At 43.0% G+C, this 22681-nt stretch overlaps 1 protein-coding gene across 3 annotated transcripts; it reads right to left on the bottom strand.

Annotated features, from left to right (window-relative positions):
- Positions 1-383: 383 nt before the first annotated feature.
- Positions 384-20633, bottom strand: AKAP10 (A-kinase anchoring protein 10). Of its 3 annotated transcripts, XM_080383456.1 has the most exons (15): positions 20249-20633; positions 16549-16596; positions 14053-14235; positions 13185-13739; positions 11623-11721; positions 11088-11172; positions 10606-10729; positions 9588-9724; positions 8358-8502; positions 7475-7648; positions 5204-5313; positions 4254-4336; positions 3619-3671; positions 2903-2998; positions 384-1819 (listed from the first exon to the last, which is right to left on the bottom strand). In XM_080383456.1, exons 1-15 carry the CDS (start codon positions 20424-20426, stop codon positions 1814-1816), a joined length of 2076 nt encoding a protein of 691 aa, XP_080239582.1. In that variant the 5' UTR covers positions 20427-20633; the 3' UTR covers positions 384-1813. The 3 variants fall into 3 exon arrangements, 1 of the variants encoding a protein (XP_080239582.1); XR_013927521.1 differs by lacking the exons at positions 384-1819; positions 5204-5313 and having other exon boundaries at positions 2914-2998; positions 20249-20627; XR_013927522.1 differs by lacking the exons at positions 384-1819; positions 2903-2998; positions 3619-3671 and having other exon boundaries at positions 4297-4336; positions 5204-6371; positions 20249-20627.
- Positions 20634-22681: the final 2048 nt, after the last annotated feature.

Here is a 22681-nt window from a genome sequence, read left to right as displayed (position 1 = left end):
ACACTCAGCTGGTTGGAAAGGTGGAAAAAGGAGTCAGCGTTGTGCGCAGAACAGGTGAGGTTTAGCACTCCCATGCAGGATTCAAATGTACATGGGTTGTTCAATACTGCACCACAGGACCAAGCGCTGCCCATTCTACCCATTTCCCAGCCAACTTCTTACATGGCCTGCAATTAAAACACCTTCTTATTTAGTATTTCGATAGAAATTATTCTAATTTCAAAAATCTGCCATCAACATCATCCATTAAATACTGAGAACTGTGTGCAAATATACCAAGGACAAACTTCCTTTTATAACTCGCCAAGACAACATTTTTTAAAAAAACCCACCAAACACAACCAACAGGTAAGGTCAAATCCCATCAAAACAGAAAATTGACACAAATTTTAATATTTATATATTTTAAATCAAAACACAATTAAATATAGTATGTTTTAAGTACATGAATACTTGGGCATGAGAGAAGTAAGAGGTGGTACATAGTACCAAAAACCTATACACAGCCTTTTTTGCTTTTTTATAGACAATAGTGTGTCTCTATACAATCGAATATTGCAACAGAATAACACTTGCTAGTCAATCAAGATATTCTGAACATTGGAGATGATTTGATTTCTTCACAAAGTGATTTTTTTGCACAAGTTTGAGGACAAAAAAGCAATCATAAGAATAAAACAAAAAAACCCCTAAGTGTTGTATACTAAAAATGCAGCAATAACAGAATGGTGAGACACTGAGTACTTATGATACCCTGCAAAATCAATTCACTGGAAAAAAAAAAAACAGAGGTGCTGTGTAACACTGTGGCTTTTTGATTAAACTAAAGGTTTTGCAAGTCGCAAGCATTGCCAATGTCAGGAAGAAGGCCAGAGGTTATTAAAAATTGTTTTTCTTTGTAAACCAAACATCTGGAATTAGATACCATGTTGGCTGGAGGACAACAAGCTATGGAGAATGGCAGAAATTACTTTTTTCTTTGCTCATGGGATGCAAAGGAAAGAAAATGGAACAGTCTACAGGGTACAATCTCCTCAGAATGTGGGCTGCATTCGGAGCCGTGGCTTGGGGGCAGAGGGTCGCACAAGTGCAAGATGAGCTTTCAAGTCTGCTCTGTGTCAGAAGCAGGGGGTTGTGTATGCAGGTGTAAGAGCTCAACAAGGGAGTTAACGCTGTCCAGGCTTTGCTCCTCATCATTCTACACTGCCTTCAAAGTTAACATAGTTATGAAGTAAAATACATTTATCTTACAGTTGAATACGCATCTATTTCAAGTAAGGAAAAAATAAAACTTTCGACTTTTTAGGTCATTCATTCAATGCCAATGAATTCACCATTTCAGGTTCGATTCTCCAATGGCCGATGTTGGCAACATGCCCCATGGCCTCTCCAATTACATGTTTAAAAAATTACAAGTAGTAGAACTAGAAACTACAGCAAAACCTTCCCCTCTGTCGTGGCTTGTGTCCCATTCCAGATATTTTGCTTAAAAGTCTTTTTGAGACAGGGTTAAGTATTTGTGAAGCTGATCGCAGTTTCTCAGTGACGCATTCGTAAACTGCGTCTTCACCTCTTTTAAAAACCATCCTTATTGTTAACGCCACATACAACAGGAAAAAGTGTTTCTTCACGCTCTACAGTGGAGGTACACGATTGCTTCTTTTTTCATTCTTCCTTATAAATGAGGGAGAGTTCGGCGGTTGGAGTAACAGTGTTTTGTTTTTATTGGCTGTGTTAAAGAACCCACCAAAAGGGAAAGTTCACTCATTCTCCAAGCGGGAAAACCAGATTTCCTGTTCTGGCATTTCTGAAATCATAGCTGGAAAAAGAAAAACAAGGTTAGAGTTCACTTTACCCTAAAACATACAAGGCAATTGCTCGAAAGACATTGTGTGTTTAAAAATGTTGAGGCCACATATGCTTATGAGTTTAGGAGAGGAAAAAAAAAATCCCCCAACACACTCAACCTTCCGATAACTGTAACCATACTTGCTTAAATGACGCCAGAGCACCTGCAGCCACCTGGTACTTTCTAAATACTGTGCTGAGTGACCTTTTCATCTAGCCCAACTGGAATTATATCATTTGCAGCCAAGCTATTAAGTGAAATCATTATACAAGTCATTTAAATGTAACTGCTCTATTAAAAAGAAAACAGTTACATAGTGAAACTATGGATCCATCCATTTGGGTCTAAAAACATGTGCCAAAGCCCATTTAACCTTCAATAATTAAAACCAGTGCAAGTAAATTTTTAAGAAGTCAGATGCCTGAAAGCCAGAAATACCAGATTAACTTGGTACACTCCTGTCGTCATTATTTCACAAAACTCCACCTGTTGCATCAGAACTGTTGGGGTGTTTTTTAAACACAGAAAATGTGGACTTGCACAACAACTAAGTCACTAAACAATAACACGCCACACCAAGCCACTAGCCTATGGACAGGGCTATTGTGTCCTTAAAGGTGCAGACACAGCACTGTGTAAGTTAGCGCACCCAGCAAGACAACTTCCCAGCTCTTGAGTTTTACAGACCCTTTAGGCAAATATACCAGTATCTGTTAACAGGAAACAGCAAGTGTGAACTCAAGTAAGGAATTACAGTATCGATCCTGTAGCACAAATCACTCTTTTCACTAAGGCAGTTTGTAAAGACTCAAAATGAAGAAAGAATTTTAATGCTTGCGCAGGAGAACCGCTACAGTTGTCTGTTAAGAAATTCCTACATCATCATATGTAGGCTGAAACACTTCCAACCTTTGTTTCTTTGTATCGTGCTGTGTTAGTTCGAACATTTACCAGCATGGGTTTCAGATGCGCTAGGAAGGCGAGCAAGAGCTCTGCTCCTCCCACAGCCTGGCTTACGTCAGATAAAGACAGGCAGCCTTTCCACCCCCTTACCTTGGTAACCTTCTCCGAAGGCTGTTCACATTGCGCCTGCTGCATAACGTCATTGACTATCATCTTCGCTATCCTCCAAGCCATCTCTTCTTGAGCCTGCCGCAGAAAAAAAAAATCCCAAAATACAAATAGCTGCAAGTTCTTAAAAACACAGTTCCCTCAGCATCATTCACACACTCAACCTTGGAGATGCAGTTAACCTTCACAACTCAGTGACCTGTAGTAAACGTTACCCTCCCTTGATGGAAATGCACTTGGTTTCCAAGCAGAGCATTAATGTCAAGAGAGTGAGTTAGAGAAGATTGCAGACTTATCTGTTGGGGACTTGTCCAAGCCCCTCCAAGGGGGAAAAATGCAGCTTGCAATCCATGTGCAGTGGTCACTTCACAGTAAAAAAACCCAACCCAACCAACACAAGACAAAGAAGAGCAGCACCTCTGCTCTCAATTGTGGATACAACTTATAACACCATAAAAAGCAAAACTTTGACTGCAAGCGCACAGTTAACCATTCTATTGGTTAAACCAGCAAGCACTGGCAAAAAATGAACTAGCTTCACACATGCGTGCAATTAAATTACACTTGGCACACAGAGTCTTGCTGGTGCATCAGAAAGATACTCAGAGAGAAAGACCCAGGATCAAGAACTTCAGTACTTCATTTCCCTAATCTACACTGTAAAGTAAGTCACAAGGACAACATAAAATAGGACACACCTCATCTGTGTTTCCTTGAACCCATTTCTTCATTGCTTGTGAAAACATGGACCCTAGTTGAGATAAAAAACAGCAAGCAAAGTAGATTAGCACCCTCCATGGCACACCTCTATAAAAGCTACTTCCTTTCATCCTGAAGGGTTTGCACTGCTGGTGTTGGAGAACACAGAAGCATAGCATGAAAGACAAGGGATTACGTGGAGCCATGGTTCATTAGACACTGAGCCCGAACCATTCCTCTTTACCAGAGCTGAAAAGCAGCATTAACAGCAGGTCCCAAACTGGGTGGGAAGCATGTGGAGAGCTCAAGTTCTTTTTCATCTTGAGACCAAAGCTTTGAAGGTTTGATCATCAGCGCAGCTGCTAGTGGCTTCCATCCCTGCCAGGTTCCATCGACAGCTCCAACTCCCACAGGCTGCTCATACTCCCAGGAGTCCAGCTGGACCAGAAAAGCAGAATTTGGATAGGAAACCGGGCCAGAGACGGGTTTTGCCTCAGTACAGGATGATCCCCTAAACACCTCTAATTGGCTTAAAACAGGTCTGGGAAGAGCCAAGAATCTTGCTCATCTTAACTGCAGTAAGGAAGAGAGCAGCTCTGCAGGTGTTTACAGAAATAGAAAAAGGAAAGCAAACCTTTTGATTTTTTGACATCAGGCTCAGGTTCAGATTCTCTGATAAACTGTCCCAGGTCACTGACTCGTCCAAACGTCATCCTCCTGAAGAGAGGAGAAATACAAAGAACCACACAGGTTACCAAGAGAACTTCAGCATTATGGAAAGCTACCAGTCAGGAAAGCAAAAACCCCACCACAATAAAGACTCTAGTGCCAGAAGACCACTTACCACCTCTTCCACCTAAATTTGATACACTGGGAAAAATCTCATGCTCTTCTCACATATCTGAATTCAAAGTGTATCTTAAAAATTCTTCTAGAAACTAGAAGCAGGCAAATGCTTCAATGACTCAATCACGTAATGTCAACAGGCAGTGCTAACAAGTGCTCCACACTATTACAAAAACATGTTATTAGGGAGAAAACAGTTTACAGCACCTGAAAGGACAGAAGATTGGTATGTGACAGAAAAGCAAGGTAGCTATAGAAACAAAGAATTTCTGTATGAGATCCACAGGGTGGAAGAGCTTTGTAACAAAGAGCAACTTAAGAAACAGAAGAACAGCTGTGCAAACCGCTAAAGAAAGTCTCAGCCATTCTCTCCCATGGAGGTAGGAAGAAATCAGTTGCACATTAGAGCATCTAAGGCGCCCAAGCTTATTCTTTTCTGTTCCAACTCCAAACAGGAGCTACTTGGCTGTATTTTGGAGTAAAACAGGAATAATAACTAGGAGAAAGAGAAAACCCAATTGGAAATATTTTTCTGGCTGCCACTCTGGTCAGAGAAGCATTCACTATGACATTGGTGTTAAATCACACTATTGGAATCAGTTTACTGGCAAACATTAAGACTAAGATACTAAGATTGCAACATCTTACGTGTGGGTACTCTCCATGCAGGAGGACACAGCAAAAATGAAAGAGGTGAAACATCACTAGAAAGAATGAGATACACTGAATGAACCTTACCCTGCATATGTTCGTTGATATAAAGATTCTGGATCCAGACTTGCAGCATCTACAATTATTGCTTCATCAAAATTTTTCAGGATTTTAACATTAGCCTTTTTGACATTGGACTACAAATAAAAATTCTAAGTATTAGTGCCCAATGCAGACAACTAATAGCTTCTTAACAAAAGTGCAATTTTAGTGCTTTTACACTTAGATAAACCTCTATAAAGTCTGTAAGCAAGCATAAAAGAATTAGAGAGCATCTGCACAGCTAACTCAGTATGACACTGTTTTTAAACAGAGGATGATAAAGTTACATGAACAGAACACAACGTACAGGTCAGCATACATACGTGTAAGGACTGCTGCCTAAGCATTATCCACTGAACAGATCTGTCTGTGCATGCAAATTATTTGTTTGTGAGTACTTAGCACTGAACTACTTCAAAAGCCGCAGCAGCTTCACTCATTCCTCTCATGCACTTGGTAAGCAATTCCCGAACACACAATGCTTCCTCCATACACAGAGAACAAACATTTATCTTTTGGCCTGGAGTATTTATGTAAGATTAGGAAAAAAGCCAAGGAAACATTAGAGCAACAGCAGGGAGAACACAAATGCACAGCAATCTATTAGCACCTTAACACACAACAGAAACATTTATGGCAGCTGCCTTGCAAACTCCTTTCCTGCTGCTCTGCATAAGTGCTGTTCTTTATGCAAATATATGCAGAAGCCCAGAGATTCTCCTATTCAGATAAGCAGGAATGCACAACACCAAATGCAGCACTTCATTTCCTAAACCGTCCAAGCAAGCCAATTACCAGCAGTTTCTCCTGCTCACGCTATCAAGCAGCAGGATATTTCAAGAACACAGATTTTACTCCCACTTTGGAACGAGGAGGAATATTCCCTCCTTGCAAATTAGGAGGTTTAAAAATATTACAAGCTGGTAGGACAGCTTCCAAGTTGCTTGAAACACAGTACATCAATAACGTTGGTCTAGATACTGGATATAAAACCCATGGTGGCACTGCAGCATTCAATAAAAGCAATTCAGCAGAAGCAGTTCTTACTTCGCTTTTCTGCTCTCAGCTGGGCTTGCAGTTTGCAAAATGACCTGGTTACAGATAAGTCAGAATCTGCTTATCCTCTCTTCTTTCACATCTGAATTAAGCAAAGCTAGAATTTTTGGAATAGACAACTCTTGGTTAAAAACACATCTCCAGCATTACTGGGCTAGTTTCAGTGTGTAATGAGCTCTGTTTCTGAGGCTAGGCCCACAAGGGAACACAGCTCTCAAAGCGGCACCATGAAAAGCAGTAAAAAAGAAAGATGCTGGCCTGCAACCAGGGCACCGTGCAAAGCAAATACACAGTGGCCATTTCTCAAGGACTTTGGAAGGGTAACAGAGCTGAAGGAGCCTAGGCACATTCTTGCTTGTATCTACACACTACAGCAAAGCAGCAGCCACATAGCTCTCATCGTGCGTGATTAGAATGCCTCACCCAGCAACAGACTTTTTTTCTTATGTCTGGCTTTACATCAAACTTATACATGCAAACAGAATTCAGGTATCACCCCCCAGCTCAAAGCATCTTGGCGGTAACACAGTGAAGTGTCAGAAGGTTCTTTTGGAAAGGTTAGGAGTCTGGCCATTCTCTATCAGACCAGCAGGAGTAGCTAGCTTAGGACAACAGCAGGGAGAAGTCTGCTGAGACAAACTAGTGAGCACCACCCGGTCAGATATTAACTGGCACTGCTCCATGTTTGAGCAGACAGATGCCTTAAACCCTGGAACTGAGTGGACTCTTCAGGACAGAAGATCTGGCATTTTAATAGACTGGAGCACACAAAACTTGCATATTTAATTTCTATAGAATATTCACAAGTGCCAGTTTTCACCTAAAGTTACAACTATGGCATTAATCAAAACCCTTATTTCTAAAAAAAAAAAAAGTGCATTCTTAAATGTTACAGCACTACAAAACAGTCTTCAGTGACTATTAACAGCTTAATAAAAACATCACTTTGATGCGAAGAACTAAAAGCAGTACAAGGGTCTGGGTACAACAAACAGGACGGACACCCTTCCACGCCAATACTGTTAGAACTCAGCAGCAGGCAGGCTGAACACGTCCCGACAGAACACTCGCTTTAACATTAGAGCAGAAGGGGAAGCTTCACATTACAAGATGTTTCCTTAAAGTCTATGAACTTTGATATTGATACAGAAACATGACGGCAGCATTTCCTATAACAGAATCAAACCAAGAAACACATACCTGGGAGGCAGAGCCATCCGGGCCCCCTATAGAATCACTATCAGGAGAGCTACCTGGGCCGTGAATACTCAGTGCAATATTCGCTCCTGGAAATTCATCTCCTCGTACTGAATGGATGAGATCATTCAAGTATTTGTAGTAAAGGTTGCTGGACAAGAAGCCAGGTAAAAAAACCTGAGACAAAGAAGGAGTTCTCTTTAATCTAGGCTGGTCTGCACAATTACTGTAGATGTCTGCAGAACAGAAGGGACACAGTCCTTGTGTAGATGGTACACAAGTAAAAGTGTCCACACGTGGAATTACTCCAGATTACCAACTGTACTGCTTTAAATTCAAATCCTACTGCAAAATTAACAAAAACAACTGTATATTAACCAAACCCTCCAGTAACTGGAGCTGAAGTAGAGTGGGTTTTTTTTCCCCTCTAGAAAATCCTGACAACCCAACAGGCTTACAGTTATTTTGCAATGCTGTTGAAAAATCCCGAATCAAATCACTAATCTCTAGTATCAGGTATCCCAGAGTTACGCTATTAACCACACCACTGGTATTAGACTTGCAAATAACTGTTACTAACAGGAAGGAAAATTTTCTAAAGATACACAAGGAGCTGCTGACAGCAATTCACACGGAAGGAAATTAAAATGCAATAATCACCCAAGACAAACATTTCACAGAGAAATAACAGAAGCCAGTGGGTGGCATCTTTTCAAATCAAGCTGGGGAAAATAGTTTAGCAAATTTTTCTATTTGTTCTATTATCCAGGTAAATAGGAAGTCAATAAAAGAACAGGACAAATCAGAGATGCCGCAGGGGACACCTGACACCACAGGGTCTCCACGTCAGCTTTATTAACTGTCAAAACCGAAGAAGCTCTCTCACCGTCTCCATGGTTGTCCACGCCTGCCGTAAGGGAGTGGTGAAACAGTTAGGGAGAGGACCACCTTCCCTACAGATGTTGGACTCAATCTCTAACCTCACCGAGTCATCAAACCCAAGAGGATGAGTGGCCTGAAGAGAGAAGTACCTGCAGCACCGGACAGAGGAAGACGACAACAGAACAAGATTTGCAAAACTCTGCAGGTGGCGAGTACCCACCCTTCCCACAGGCCATTCGTCATGCTGCAGTCACTAGATGGTGCTGGCTGCAAAAACATGCGTACAACTGATCCTCACTAACTACAGGGGAAGAAAATCCCTTACTCACAGAAAAGCTTTTGATAAAACCTTGCCTCGAAGATACAGATAAAAGAGCGAGCACCACCTGACTGCTGATGAGCAGGATCTTACACACAGAGCCTTGCAGCAGGGAAGAGGAAACACCCGGCACTCTGAAACAGCACTTGCTTCACTAATCACATCGTTGAAAACCAAGTTTATGGATGGAGTGGGAGGATGACTGATGAAAGTCAGAGGGAATTGTTTACTTCCTCTCCAATTATTATTTCCTACCAGGGTAATAACTCAACAAGCTGTGGAAACAAGTCTCACACTTAAGCTTAAGGACAAACTTTTTCTGGAAGCAGTTTTGATGTCTGTTGCATTATTGCCCAGGTGAAGCACAAAATAAAGGAAAAAAAGTTACACTATTGAGAGCGAGAGGAAAGCCTGATATTAAAAGGCATCTGGTCGCTTCCTTAAAAAAAGAAAATATTCTGAAATATTAAGAACAAGCACTGTTTGGCTTTTACTACATGTGTAACAGCTCCCACAGCCTACTTTAAATGGACAATAGTGTGTGAACCTTAAGGTTTTTCTACAGTGTTGCACCTGCTATTAGGTTTAAATCCTTTACATTTTCAAATGCCAACCAACTGGCTTTGATATTTCACAATCAAACATAAACTCAAGCAATCAAGTCCTGAAAACTCCAAATTATGTTTAAGAATGGAGTCTTTATAAGGATTTTTCTCCTCACGCATAAAGAAAAATTTTGTAAGTTCTTGTGTTCATACACATCGAAGGCCACCTTAATAAAACGCATTTCAGTGTAACAGTGCAAGACCGCACAGTTACAGTCTGGAAGTGAAAAGTTCTTTTTGCACAGTGCAACACAAAACTACAGGCACAAAATTAGAGCTTCAGAAACAAGTAATTGTTGAACTCCCTCACTTGTCATATAAAATCATGGCATCATTCTGTGCTTCTTGCCCATCATACTGGCCTTTTTTGGCAGCAAGCTGAGACTGGAAGTTATCTGCTGCCAACCAGAACTGCAATACATTAACTGCATCTTCCTTCTCCATGTACTAGAAGGGAAATAAAAAAAAAAAAAGAGGAGAAATTAAAGAAGTTTTAGCAAGAAACTTTTAATAAGCATAGACAAACCTGCTGCTTTCCATTTAAACAAAAAATATAGTCCGTATATTAATGATGCAGAATTGCCACCAGTGTATCTTACACTTTCTGAATTTTCAGGTACAGTGTTGCAGACAGATTCAGTTTGTTTTGGGGTTTGTTTTTTGTTGTTTTTTTTTAAAAAAAGAACTTGTGACATTTCTGTGGTAATTTCGACGTTTAGTTTCCATACATATTTTTTTTTTTAATCATACTAAAGACAGAGGAAACACTATTTTCATGTTTTGCTTAGCTCACATTGAACTCAGAGTACCGTCTCAGCTTCTCAGTTTGCCGTTTCAAACTAGACTGGCTTGTCAGACTACTGGGACAAGTATTTTAGAATTAACAGATGACTCCCTGAAGGCAGAGGACCCCACAACTGTAAAATCATACATCTAACCTACCACATTCCTAGCTGGTATCCTCTCTGCGTAAAGCCAATGAATTATTTGTTATCTGTAAGAATGCTTAAGGCTTTCAAGGTCACTACCTCATTTGGCAAGATTAAGACAACAATGTCAAAGCTTCTACAGAGCAAAGAGACACAAGCACTAACTGGAGCGGGCACGCACCAAAACTCATTCTACAATACAGCGTATAGGTTTCAACATGTGAAATAGTTCTACACATGGGCAGGAAACCTTTCAATGCATTTTCTCTCAGAAAAAGATACACCTCATCTTTTTTATTACATTTGAGATGTCTTTATTAGAGCCATCAGGGGGTGAATAGTTTTTTGCATTTGATAGAAAGGAATAAAAGAAGAGAAACCCCAAAAGCTAACACTCACCTCAGAGAAATAGAACAGGGCTGATTCACAGAAAAGGATGTCAGCCAGATAAACAGTCCCGCTAGTCAGCACCTCAATCTGGTATTTACAGAAATGATGACTTCGCAAAAATTCACTAAAGTGCCTGCACATAGACAGAATGACAGTTAGTTATTAACGGTCCACAGTGTTCAAGGCACCTTATGAACCAACTAGTTCTCACCCCACAAGTCTTAATGCTTTTAGTTAAATAAAAACAAAACAAACAAGAAATGGCATGGGTTGACAAATGACACAAGACAGACACAAAGAATACAATAATAGCACGCACACACAACTTCAAGTGATCACAAGAATGGATATGCAGGAAAAGATCTGAGCAGTTTCAAATACAGAAGGCTGCACAAACAGTTGGCTAAAAATTTTCATGGAAGCATAACCATTTAACAGAACCACTTTTTGCAAAAGGCAACAGACACAAGAAGCCAAACCAATCAACTTACTCTTGTTCCATTGCATTAAACACTATGGACTGTGCTGTAACAAAACAGTTAGGATCCACTTGTCCATCTTCCCCACAAATCTTTGCTGCAAAGAAAGACCAGGTTAATTTTAACATGTATTTGGCTGATCAAGCTGAAAGACATGAGTGACAACTGGTTAATGAGAAACTGCAGTTCAAATCCAGTAGAATCAGTTGGTTCTGACTGTGCAAAAAAGCTTTTCAAGCACTGCAGATAGCTGAATGATAGTATTACAGCTAAAACATTTGATTGAGACTCAAATGGGGATTCCCTCCATAATCACCAGGAATTCTTTCACTAATTTAAGCAAAGCCTCTGAAGGTTCTTCTGGGGATATTGCACAGCACTACTGAAAGGTCAGATCCACTGATACTTGTCATGTTATCTATGATCTTTTACAAGTGGCTTTAAAGTTCATAAAAATAAAAAGAAATGTGAGTGTATGTGGTATTAAAGATGCATCTTTTTGGGGAAGGAGGAAGCTCTGAAATGAGTAAGCAGCATACATTCTTACCAACTATGTCATTTCTCATCGCTTCTGTAATAGGTATTGGTTTAGCAGCATCTGGAGAAATATATTTGGTAAAAGTACTAACTGCATCCCGTTCTATACCTACAAGGAAGAAATACAGAATCAAACTCTGATTATCCTGGCACAGGTCTAAAACGAGGAGCGAATAACAAACATCTGCTCTTCAGAAAAGCAAGTATCTAATTTTCAGTGGCAAGTTTCTTTCCCATGAAGCTTTCAGTCCACTACTCGATACTTTGCTACTGATGAGCTCCAGTGACTGTTACCTCTAGCCAGGTCACGATAAGCCCAGCACGGACGGACTAGTGAGATGGAACAAAGCAACGCAGCTCTCAATTCCCTACCACCAGACAAGACAGCACCCTCTTCCTCAGCCGCACACCTTAGTCCCAGAAGTAACGCCTTTCTGGCAAGATCTGCAGTGAAGTTCTCAATTTCTAGCTCTCATCATACAGAATATAAAACATTTGTATCATAAAGGAATTGCAAGAAAAAAAATATCTTAAAATAGGATGCCTTAAAACAAGAAGTATGCTTTACGTGTCATCTTTTGAGAGTTGGGACACTGGTCTGGAAGAGAGAAAAAAAAATTATACTCCAGACTTCTCAGATTTCTCAAAAAAGACCTAGTACTGTCAAATTCTTAACTGTCAGAAAGCAGAGGTGCTTTTCATGACTGAAGTATCATTGCATTTGTTTAAGCTACTCTGGGGCTGAGGTTATGTATTGTGGAGGTACATGATAAATAACTATATGAGAAAGACAAACAGCAAGAGAAAGGGATGCAACACAAGGAAACAGTTGGGCAAACAAAAGGAACCAATATGAAGAAAGAAGTGTTTCCTTTTTGTCTGTAGACTTGCACAAATGAGAAAGGACTGAGTAGATGCAAAGTAGAGAAACAGGTTACTGTGCATGTAGCTTACTACCAAAAGTAAATATTTTAATTTCATCCTTACTTCCAGTAGCCTCTGAAGAGGTGGAATCCAAATGAGAACAAATCAGTTACAAGGGGAGGAACTCTATCAAATAAATCCAAGAACAAAAACAGTACGTTCCACACAAAAGTCTCTACAAGTCTCTTGCAACTGTTACTTATGTCATTTTATGTGATACAGGATATTTACCTTCTGTGCCAAGTTAATTACCAATTCTCAGCCCCATCATCCACATTTTCTGCAATTCTTTTAAGTTGGGACGGGTGAGGGAAGAAAGGGAATGGCAATGTTCATCTTCATTTCTTAAATTATACAAGTAGGAACAGAAGTAACCTAAGCTTATTAGAGCACATGATTTTGAAGGCTCTTCAGCAGCTTATTTATTTTTAAACAACCAGAGAGTCAAATAATACATAGCTTAAACTGACCACTAGCTTATACAGCAGGTTAACATTACTGATACACACAATTTTCTTCCTCACAACATCACATCATACTTGGCAAGAACACGTGGGAACAGAGGCAGCTCACCGTACAAAGCAAGCAGCAGCTGGTACGTTCCCCATCTCCCCACCTTTTCAAAGAAAGGAAACACACGGCACTTACTTTTCATGAGTTTTCCTGACAAGTCTTTTAGTGCAGAGGAGGGGCTGTTTCTATTTGATACTGTAAGCTTGGAAGATTCTTGTTGGTCAGCTGGAACAGAGTGGGTACTTGTCTCAGATTTTCTTAGACAAAGAACACTGGTATTATCACTCTCCTGACCCGGGAGGACGTGGTTCTGGCTGTTGCTAGTTCTGTCGTTCTTGTCCGAAGCCACTGGCTTGGTCCTGAGCAGACAGACTGTGCTAGAATACTCCAGCCTCTCCTCAAGCAATCCAGTTGGAGAAGACGACGCAATTTCCTGCTGTTTTGAGGGCGACACTGGCTCTGCCAACGAGCTCTGCTTAACTGTGTTCAGGCTGTGTGCTCTTATACGGGACCATGTTGTGGAGTGGAAGCTTTCAGCCTCTAACCAAAACTTAACCAAGTGTTCCATTCTGCGGAGTTCCATAAACTGGATAAAATAAGGGAGGGCTACATTGTCCTGCAGAACCTGTTCAAGGGTCTTTGAAAGGCTTGATTTGGTCTCTTGAGCCTGATAATTCAGACACGATCTGCCTAAAGAAAAATATAAAGGGAATGACTCCATGCTGTACTGCAGGCACGGGTATTTGATACAAAACCATCCTGCAGCGCAGCTGGGGAAGAGATGACTCCAACATAACAGTGGTACACAATGCCAAGGAACCTCTTTTAACAAGCAAAGGTATTGTCCCCAATTAAAACCCTTCCAGGGTAACACAGGTGCTATTGTAACAGCAGCCAGTTTCGCTAATTACTTGCCTGAAAACCAAAGGACAGTGAGCATACCAGTAATACACACAGACTAAAAAGAAATGTTGCCGTTATTCTAGAGCTCATGAAGCCTTACCTAAGTCTCCAAAATGAGCAGCTTCCATGTGACTTGGCTGCTTCTTAAGGGCAGCTGTCCGACTGCTAGAAAAAGAGTCCATGTTGGCAGAGATGGCATTAATTGCCACATGGCTTGGTCCTGCAGCCTCCAGCAAGGCATGATTTCTAGTGCTTCTTTGAGGGGAATGTACTGGTACTGGAGCTGGAATCAAGACAGGAATGATGAAAAGACAAGGATCCCAAGACCTCTTCTAAGCAGAGCCCACTGCTAAGCGTCCCAACACGTGCCACAGAGTTTGCAAGAGTCAATCTTACTAAAAACCTCATTGTACCACTGTGCGTCTTCTTTGATTGAGGGTCTGGTAAGAGTAAAGATGACAGAAATAAACAAGTTTTATTACTGCAAGAGGAAATTCACTTCCAGTAGAGCAGTGGAACCCACCCACCTGTATTTTCCTTACTCAGTAGCTAATCAAAAGACACCAAGTCTAAGTTTACATGTGAAATATTATTCCTGAGTCTTCCTGCTTCCTTGATACTGATACCGTAACAGCTTAATGCTATTTTGGCAACAATGTGGTTTAGTTGTAGTGTTCTTGCCAATCCATTTCCATACCTTTCTGAAGGCCAAAATGCGCTACAAAATCCTGAACTACAAAGCCATCTGTGAGTTTTAACAAGAATATTTTTCAGAAACATTTTCTTTTTTCTATTTGGTTTTAAGAGAAAAAAGCAGCAAGGAAATATGTCTGATGAAACCCGAGGTTATAGACCTTAACCTTCTCTAGCTGTTTTTGAGTATGCCTGGCTATCTGAGCCCAAAGAGAACAAAGAACTTCCTCACAGAAAACTCTGCCAGTGAAAAAGAATTAACTAATTGTTAATTGATGTTAAGTTGAAAAAACTAAATGTGCTCATAGCAGTTTCAAAAGCTCTCAGGAAATTGCATTTGATTAGGATGTCACGCAAGGACATCTTACACCTGACTCAAAAATACGAGTCAGTTGACACATTATCTCAGCACACTACCTCCTAATGGTGTGCTTCGTCAAGGCGTCAAGCAACTCAGTTTGGATGACTTTCATGCTGCATAACTTTATTTTTATTCACAATTTCATGACACCTGATGACAGAAGCTGACAGTTTCACACTTGCATGTCATGGTAACAGGTACCTTCGGAGCAACAGTATAAGAGAGTTAAAATGTTTACGTTATTGTGAGGCGTTTCTCCAGTTGCAGTGTTTGGTACCAAGACACCACTTGCCACCTCCTACAAAGCCTTTGGTATTAAGTACCAGCAATAACGGAGAAAACTTATTTTTTCTGAGGCCAACGGACTGGCAGCCAGTTGCCTGGGCTGCTGACAGTAACGGGGAAAACTTGGTGAGGGCTACTCACGTAGGAGCAGAGCCACACGCCTCAAAGGTTTAGCCTTTTGTGAATTAGACTTCAATTTAATATACATTATGAACATTTGAGGAAAAATGTTTCTACTTTATCTAAGGATCAAACACCTGTTCCAAATCTTCCAGATAGCACTACATCACTAACCCAACATCACACAGACTGCAGAGTAGCTGCTTGCCACACTGGAAAGATGCTCTCTGTTTGCAGGAGCTCACTGAGTAATTCTCAAATTTACTTTTAATAACAGGGTCGCCACACTGTAGGCTTTTCCTGGAAAACTCTTTCAGCTAGTCATCAGAAATTCTAGTTGCACTGAAATCACGGGGTGTGCTATTAAATGGATGCAACTTACTGTTTCCTATATTTGATTTGAAAGACAGACCACCAAGGTGAAAAGAGCCTTTAATTTTCTCTTGGTATCCAGATAACATATTAACAAGTACAGAAACAGGATTTTGTCTGAGGATATAAAAGTAACATATCAGATTCAAACAAATTATCTCATCTCCTTTTTGTATAGCAATAAAAAACGACAGGATAAATAATCTTGTTTTGCCACAGCTCCAACTTCTTTCTCCTCAAGATTTCTTTTGCCCTCCTAGCAGATTTGGCAGCGAGATTTCTGCACCACACGGCGCAGTGTTAGAATAGCTACACATTCTGACCGGGGTTCACATCCTCAGTCCCACAAGCCGCATCAGTCAAAGTTAAATCAGACACCGGCAGCCTCTTTGGCAAATCAGACAGGGTTAAGCTGCATTTTCAAAACTGCAAAGTACACTACGTGTAAGCAAGAAATTTCAGAAGCAATTTGTTGTAGATAAGGAATAACCACTATTTGCAAAGTGACTGAATTGCATGATCACTTTGAATTAAAGCCCACGTCTGACATAATTTAATAACCTTCTGTACTTACAGATTCAGCAAGATGACTAGGAAAGATTAGTTACTATAAATACTCAGAAACAGAATTAAGTTTTGGGTCTTTTTTTTTAATGCATAGGTCACATCTGTGCTCACTTGTAAGGAAATTATCCCAATTAAAATAAAAATGGCAGATGATATTAGATAACTGAATTTATAGACAAAAATAAACATTGATCTTACTTTTAATTGCTTTCACATCTGCGGTCTTTTCTTGTTCTTTGCCTTTCACTGTAAAATACAAAGGAAAATGTTAATGCTATTTTGGGTGACTAAATGCATTTACCAGAGAACAGACATAAAATTCCCTATTTCAAGTATCAAGGCAGGTGTAAACTATCATTTTGTTAAAACTCATCTTACTGAAATCTGCACATATAGTAATTAACAGAGGCTTTCAAAGCTTTTGCGTTGATTTATTTTCAAAAGCAAAACCTTATAATCTGTGAAATATGTTCAATGAAATACAGTATATTAAAATTAACGCTGAGAAAGATGCTCGCTTGTCTATATGATTAAAGCAAGGCTACGTTCAAGGTTACTTTAATAAGCAGCATTAACTGGAAAGAATGGGACAGCTGGGTTTTAAGTGTACAGCACTGGCAGATGCTCTCTGTGAACCAGAAACCACACATCTAAACCCAACATTCCCCTCAAATTGCAGGAAGAGCAGTGCAACGCACGCAGCTGAGGAGATGTACCAGCTCCATGAAGACAGAGCCAGCCCATGACTCCTCAGTTGTGATGGATACCACAACAGTGTTCTGGAAATACCCTGCAAACAGTTAATTCTCTCTCAAATAATATAGCTGAACTATTGTCACACCTACGGCAAGCAACTAATGGGAAGAGAATAGTTTAAAAAAAGTTGCGATGGAAAAGTGGTGTGGTTTTTTTTAATTTATTTTTTAAAAGGACGCTCCTAAAGGAACCAAATGAGCAGACCTGTTTCAAAATAAAGAAACCGAAGTAGTACATAAAGAGGATGGCGTGAGAAACAAATTAAGTGGGGATACTGAGGAACATGATCTACCAGCAAAGCCTCCTCTGGCTGCTCCAGGCTGGGATTATTACTACAAATAGGTCATCTCTGAACACTGATTGTAGAGTCCTTCCATACATAACCACAAATCATAACCCAGCACAATCAAACATTTACATCACAAAACACAAGTGGATTAAACAAACCCCCCCAACTTTCCTATTCTGACCTAAGTATTTAAAATATTCTAAAGGGAAACTCCAACGTCTGGTTACATAATTGTCCTGCACAGTGGCGGCTGCAGCACTGCCGTGCTGCCAGCCTTCACTGCGAGAAGTAAAAACATTGCAGGTCTGCAAACTGGCAACTCAGCATTTAAGATTTCAGCTAGCAGCTAGCACATTCTCGCTCTCTGACAGTGGGGCTTAAGCGTCCATTAAGAGCTGGATCCTTTCAAAACTGAGCTCCTGCAGCCAGATGCAGCTGCGAACAGTGGGAATAAGCAGCTTTTACATAACTGGGGGCGTGCTGATATGCAAGAGAAAAATCACCGAAAAAACCCTGCGTGTCTGAAGTAACCCCGAGGTGCAATGGGAACGAAGAAACCTCTCTACAGTATTACGAGCCTTTATCATTCCAAAATTATTCCAATAGTCGATTCATCAAACTGACTCCTAACTATCAGCAATGATTCCTGAGTTTCAACACAGGAGTCCTCCATAAGCCTATTTTCAGTTTAAATATATCTGTTCCTTCTTACCAACTACTCAGTTCCTCTCTGTCTAATTACCTACTTATTACTGGTAATACAAACTCCTGGTTCATGTTCCTAACCTCTTTATACACAGACTGCTTCCCCCCCCACACCTTCAAGCAGAACAAAACGAAGTCATTAACAGCAGAGGACAAAAGAAAACTCCTCTATGTGACAAGACCAAATATTAGAGAGTGAAGTTTCACTACAGGAATTTACTTTCAATTTCCTCAAAAAAACGGATGTCACTTGGTGTCTGCGTGAAACAAGAGGTAACTGTGGTACAGGATAATCAAGGACTAAGGGGTTATGAGAACTTCCAGTAGCAAACCCCATTCACAAAGGAGTAACGTATCAAACCAACGCAAGCCAGACACGTGATGTTTGAGCATTTTAATTCGCATCTTGAGATGCAGAAGAATGAACAAACCTATGCTGTTCACACACAAACGTGTACAAAAAATTATGTAATATAAAGTTTTAGAGGTCAGCCAGCCAGTAAGACTGTACACTATTTCCAAGACATTCCTAGCGAATGAGCACGTTGTCTGGCTGTTTCATTGATAACAATTTCATAATCTGCCCTCAAGCACCTGGCTGCTGGTTCAACTGTAAGAGTTTAATTTCTCAACTTAGGATCCACCCTCAGTCTTCTAGACCTTCATTTAAAAGCCCGTATGAAAAATAACCATTTCACTGCTGTTCTTGATTTTTCCACACTAGTTCTTTTGCGATCCTTGCTATAATTCAATTTTTAACAATTGTTCTAGTTGCTACCCAATGCGATATCCTCTTAAACAATGACAGCTCACCCCAGAACACTGATGCTCCTATACAGTTTGGGGCTGCACGTGTCTGTCTAGTCAGTGGAGGTCTACCATAACCCTTAATGTGTTGCTTTTCTCCCAGCTGCAGGTTAAGACCTTCTCTAAAAGCCCATATCTAAAATGGAGATTATACAAAACTATCATTCTTTGTACAGCCCAGATGAAAGCTTACTTCTCCAAGATCGCCTCTCTCGGGCATTTAGTTCTGACTGTGCTTCTCTGACCAAAGATCCTTTAATGAAAGTAACAGACTCAGGATTTTAATTACTTTCTCCCCGAGAAAGTTTTCACCAAAGCTTCTATCGTTCTTATGATGATGCATCAGGATGGAACATCAGCTCCACAGTTCTCACCAGCGAAGCAGCAGAAGCGATTTTTGAAGAGTAAAAGCACTATGAAAGTTTAATTCTGCAGCTCAATGTTAGCATGCAAACACCCCAAAAAGGACTATGGTATTTGCAAAGCCCTCAAGAGTCTTCAGAACAGTAGTTTAAACTCATTTCTTCCAGGACTACTGCACTAACCTCCACAAAAAATGAAACTTTCAACGCTGATACTCTGGCTGAGTAAGGTTACAACAGGATGGGTTAGTCAAGAGCAAAAACATCATCTCAGATACTATGCTCCTTCCTCCTAACTTACAGCCTGGCCTCCCAAGATGGACATTCCGGGCTTTAGTAAGTGAGGAAGGCTCTGCGAGAGCACTGCTGCCAGCCACGGCTGGAACCGCCACGGTCCCATTGCTTGAACTCAGCACTACAGAAAGCAGAGCCGCCTTCCCGGGAGGCCCTTCCTAAAAGGTGCCACTTCCAACAAAACCCACTCACACCAGACACGGTGCAGACCGAAGGTGCCACGCCAGCGCCAGCTGTAGCACGAGTGCCTTCAAAACGCTTCGCTCCCAAAGAACATTTGAACTACGTCCATCTGTGCAGCGGCGATACTGTACATATTTCAGGAGTCCCGATCGCCCTGTGTAACAGCCACAAGCGCGTCAGGGAATAACGTGTCGGTGGCTCCGGCTTTGGCGAAGGGCTCGGTGCGATGAGGTCCCTCACTCAGCTGGGGGTGCAGCCACGGCTCTAGCACCCTTCGCCCGTTCGGTCTGATTTTACAGAGCGGTGTCTACCGGCGCCGTGAGAAAAACACCGTGTCAACAGTTCAGAGGCTCCGCAAAGGCAGGAGGTGCGGGCCATGTCACAGCCCCCGGGCGCCGCGCACGGGCTGGGCGGCCCGGGAGAGCCGCAGCCCCGGGGTCCCCCGCCCGCCGCCCCCCGCCCCGAGAGATAAAAGGGCCCCGCCGCGGGGCCCGGCACTGACCGTCATTCGCGGGGAGCGCGCTCCGCGGCGGCCGAGCTTCCTCTCGGGGCCCGGTGACCGTGCCCGGAGGGGCAGGCACGGGGCCCAGCAGCCGTGCGGGGGACGAGGCCGGCGGCCGTCCCTCAGCCCCGGGCCTCCCGCCCGCCGCCCCCCTACCTTTCCGCCTAAAGAAGGACATGGTGCCGGGGAGGGGGCGAGGCGGCCGCTGGGGAGGGGGGAAGGAGGGGAGGGAGGGGGCGAGGGCAGCGAGCCGGGCTCCCTATGAATGAGACTCCTTCCTCCGCCCGCCGCCGCCTCTCCCTCCGCCTCTTCCTCCCGCGGAGGCGCCAGCGGCCGCCATGTTGTCAACAACCGCCCCGCTCCCTCTTCCGGGCGGCCGCCCGCCGAGCATGACGGGATGCGGCCGCGGCCCCCGCCTCACTCAACATGGCCGCCCCGACTCGCGGATTGGCCGGGGCGGCCATCGTGGATGAGGGCAAGAAGCTCACGGGGGGCCGCGGCGGGGGCGGGCGGCCATCTTTGATCAGGGCTGGGGCTGCCGGGCGGCATGAGGCGGCCACGGTGGTTGAGGGCGGGAGGGCCGTGAGGAGATGGTTTGGGGCTGCTCCGGCAGTTTGGGGACGTCCCGTGGGAGAAGGGTGACGACCCGCCCCGAGGGCGGGCGACAGCGAGCGAGGGGCAGGAGGCAGCGGCCACGGCGGGGCCGGCGAGCGCTGAGGTGCTGCGTGAAGCTCCCTGGAGACCCCCGAGACGTGGGCCCAGAATGCCCCTTGGGGCGGGGGGCTGCAGCGGGGGGCTGACACCCCGCCACGCCTCGCCGCTGTCGGGCACCAGCACGCGGTGTGCCAGGCGAGGGCCTGGTCCCTGCGGGCAAAAGCCGCCCCCCCAGCGCAGGGAACGTGGCGGCACGAGTCGGCACGTGCAGGTGGTGCCAGGAGCGTGGCAGGGCGCTGCCATGCCATCGCCAAGTACCTGGTCACTGTGGCGGTGTAACAGAAAACCCCACCCGGCAGGGCGCGGGGCTGCAGCGGGCGCAGGAATGTGGAGTGTCTGATAAGTCAGATCCGTCAGCATCCGGAGTCCTGCCACAAAAATCCTCTTAATTATCCTCCCGCGGCAAACCTGTTCTTTCCGCAGCTACAAAGGACATTTGTACTTGTTACACGTTGTTTACGTTGATCTCTGAGGAGCAGTATATGATACTAATGCTTTACAAATACTTTATGAAGACTATTATTATAAGTTCTGGTTTACGTACGAGGAAGCTGAGGCGTGAGGCCAGAAAGCAGCTCTCCCGGAGTCACACAGCTGCAGCTGCTCCGTGCAGCAAACCGTACAGCCCTACGCCTCCAAAACTGCCGTGGACACTGGAGAGCCAGCTGGGAGCAAGGAACTCCAGCGCCGGTGAACATGGAAGAAACACAAAACACATCCCCTTTCCTGGGCTTTGGCACTCCAGACTGGGCAGGAATTAGTTTTCCAAACACACAGCGCTCAGCCCAATTCCTCTTCAAGCTCTTTTAGGCCACAACATTTCTGGGCTCGACCCCCAGGACTTTGTCCCATGGGGCCCCGTTAGCAAAAACGCCCCAAGGATCCTGAAACAAAAGCTGCAGGTGGAGCAGGGACTGCAGGAGGCGGCTGCCGTTCTTCCTCATACACACTCGTGTCATGATGGATTGACGCAGTGTCATCCCTCTGCGATGTAACTGTCCCGCTGTTGGTGCTTGAGCCATGAGAAAATTACGTAATTAATAATTGTTACATAGATTTCGGCAACATCTTTCATCCAAATGTTCCAAAGCTCTTTACACTCAGTAATTAAGACTCATAAATTGTAAATTGCATAAAAGGTATATGGGGATCTTTTCAGGGCTGAGATGAAGCCGTCTCTTGGGCAGGATTATTGCAGCTGATCAACACCCTTTAGCAACTGTATTTTCTCTTGTGATATTATTTTTGTTAACTGATGCTCTTTGATACATTTTTGTACACGTGCCCAGAGGCTGGTTTGAGGATAATGAGCTGTTATATATGTTTTTTGCATAATGAATGGAATTATTTAACTGGCACATAACCTAAGAGGCTGGTAATAGACCAAAATATTCAAAAGGTGAGCAAATTTGGAAGAAGGAGATGACTCAGTTAAGGAACACTAAATTACCATCTTCTGTCAAAAAGGTTTTCACCCCGTCCTCTACAAACATGCATAATAACTGGCAGTATAAAGAGAGCCCTAACAGAACCAGTCTGATTCTCCGTACACTGCACACGGATTTCTCTTTACTTCCATGCAACCGCCTGTGGTTGAAGGGTCTGTTTGGCAGATCAGGCTTTAGGTTTCAGTCTATACGGTGGGGTTGAAGCAGGACTCAATGTATTAGAGTCCTGGTCTGCCAGGCTAAGTTGCAGTTTGTGGTAAAATTCCCAAGG

The sequence above is a fragment of the Falco punctatus genome, assembly GCF_963210335.1.
Source record: "Falco punctatus genome assembly, chromosome: 1".
Taxonomy (NCBI): Eukaryota; Metazoa; Chordata; class Aves; order Falconiformes; family Falconidae; genus Falco; species Falco punctatus.
This window is presented reverse-complemented; position numbering and strand designations above follow the sequence as displayed.

What these genes read in the sequence shown, in the direction of transcription:
- AKAP10 (XM_080383456.1), bottom strand. Translation starts at nt 20,426, where the DNA reads ATGTCCTTCTTTAGGCGGAAAGGTAGGGGGGCGGCGGGCGGGAGGCCC. An exon ending in CGCGCTCCCCGCGAATGACG is followed by an intron (nt 16,597 to 20,248) that starts GTCAGTGCCGGG and finishes TGTATTTTACAG; the next exon opens with TGAAAGGCAAAGAACAAGAA. An exon ending in TTTAATGCAATGGAACAAGA is followed by an intron (nt 10,730 to 11,087) that starts GTAAGTTGATTG and finishes GTCTATGTGCAG; the next exon opens with GCACTTTAGTGAATTTTTGC.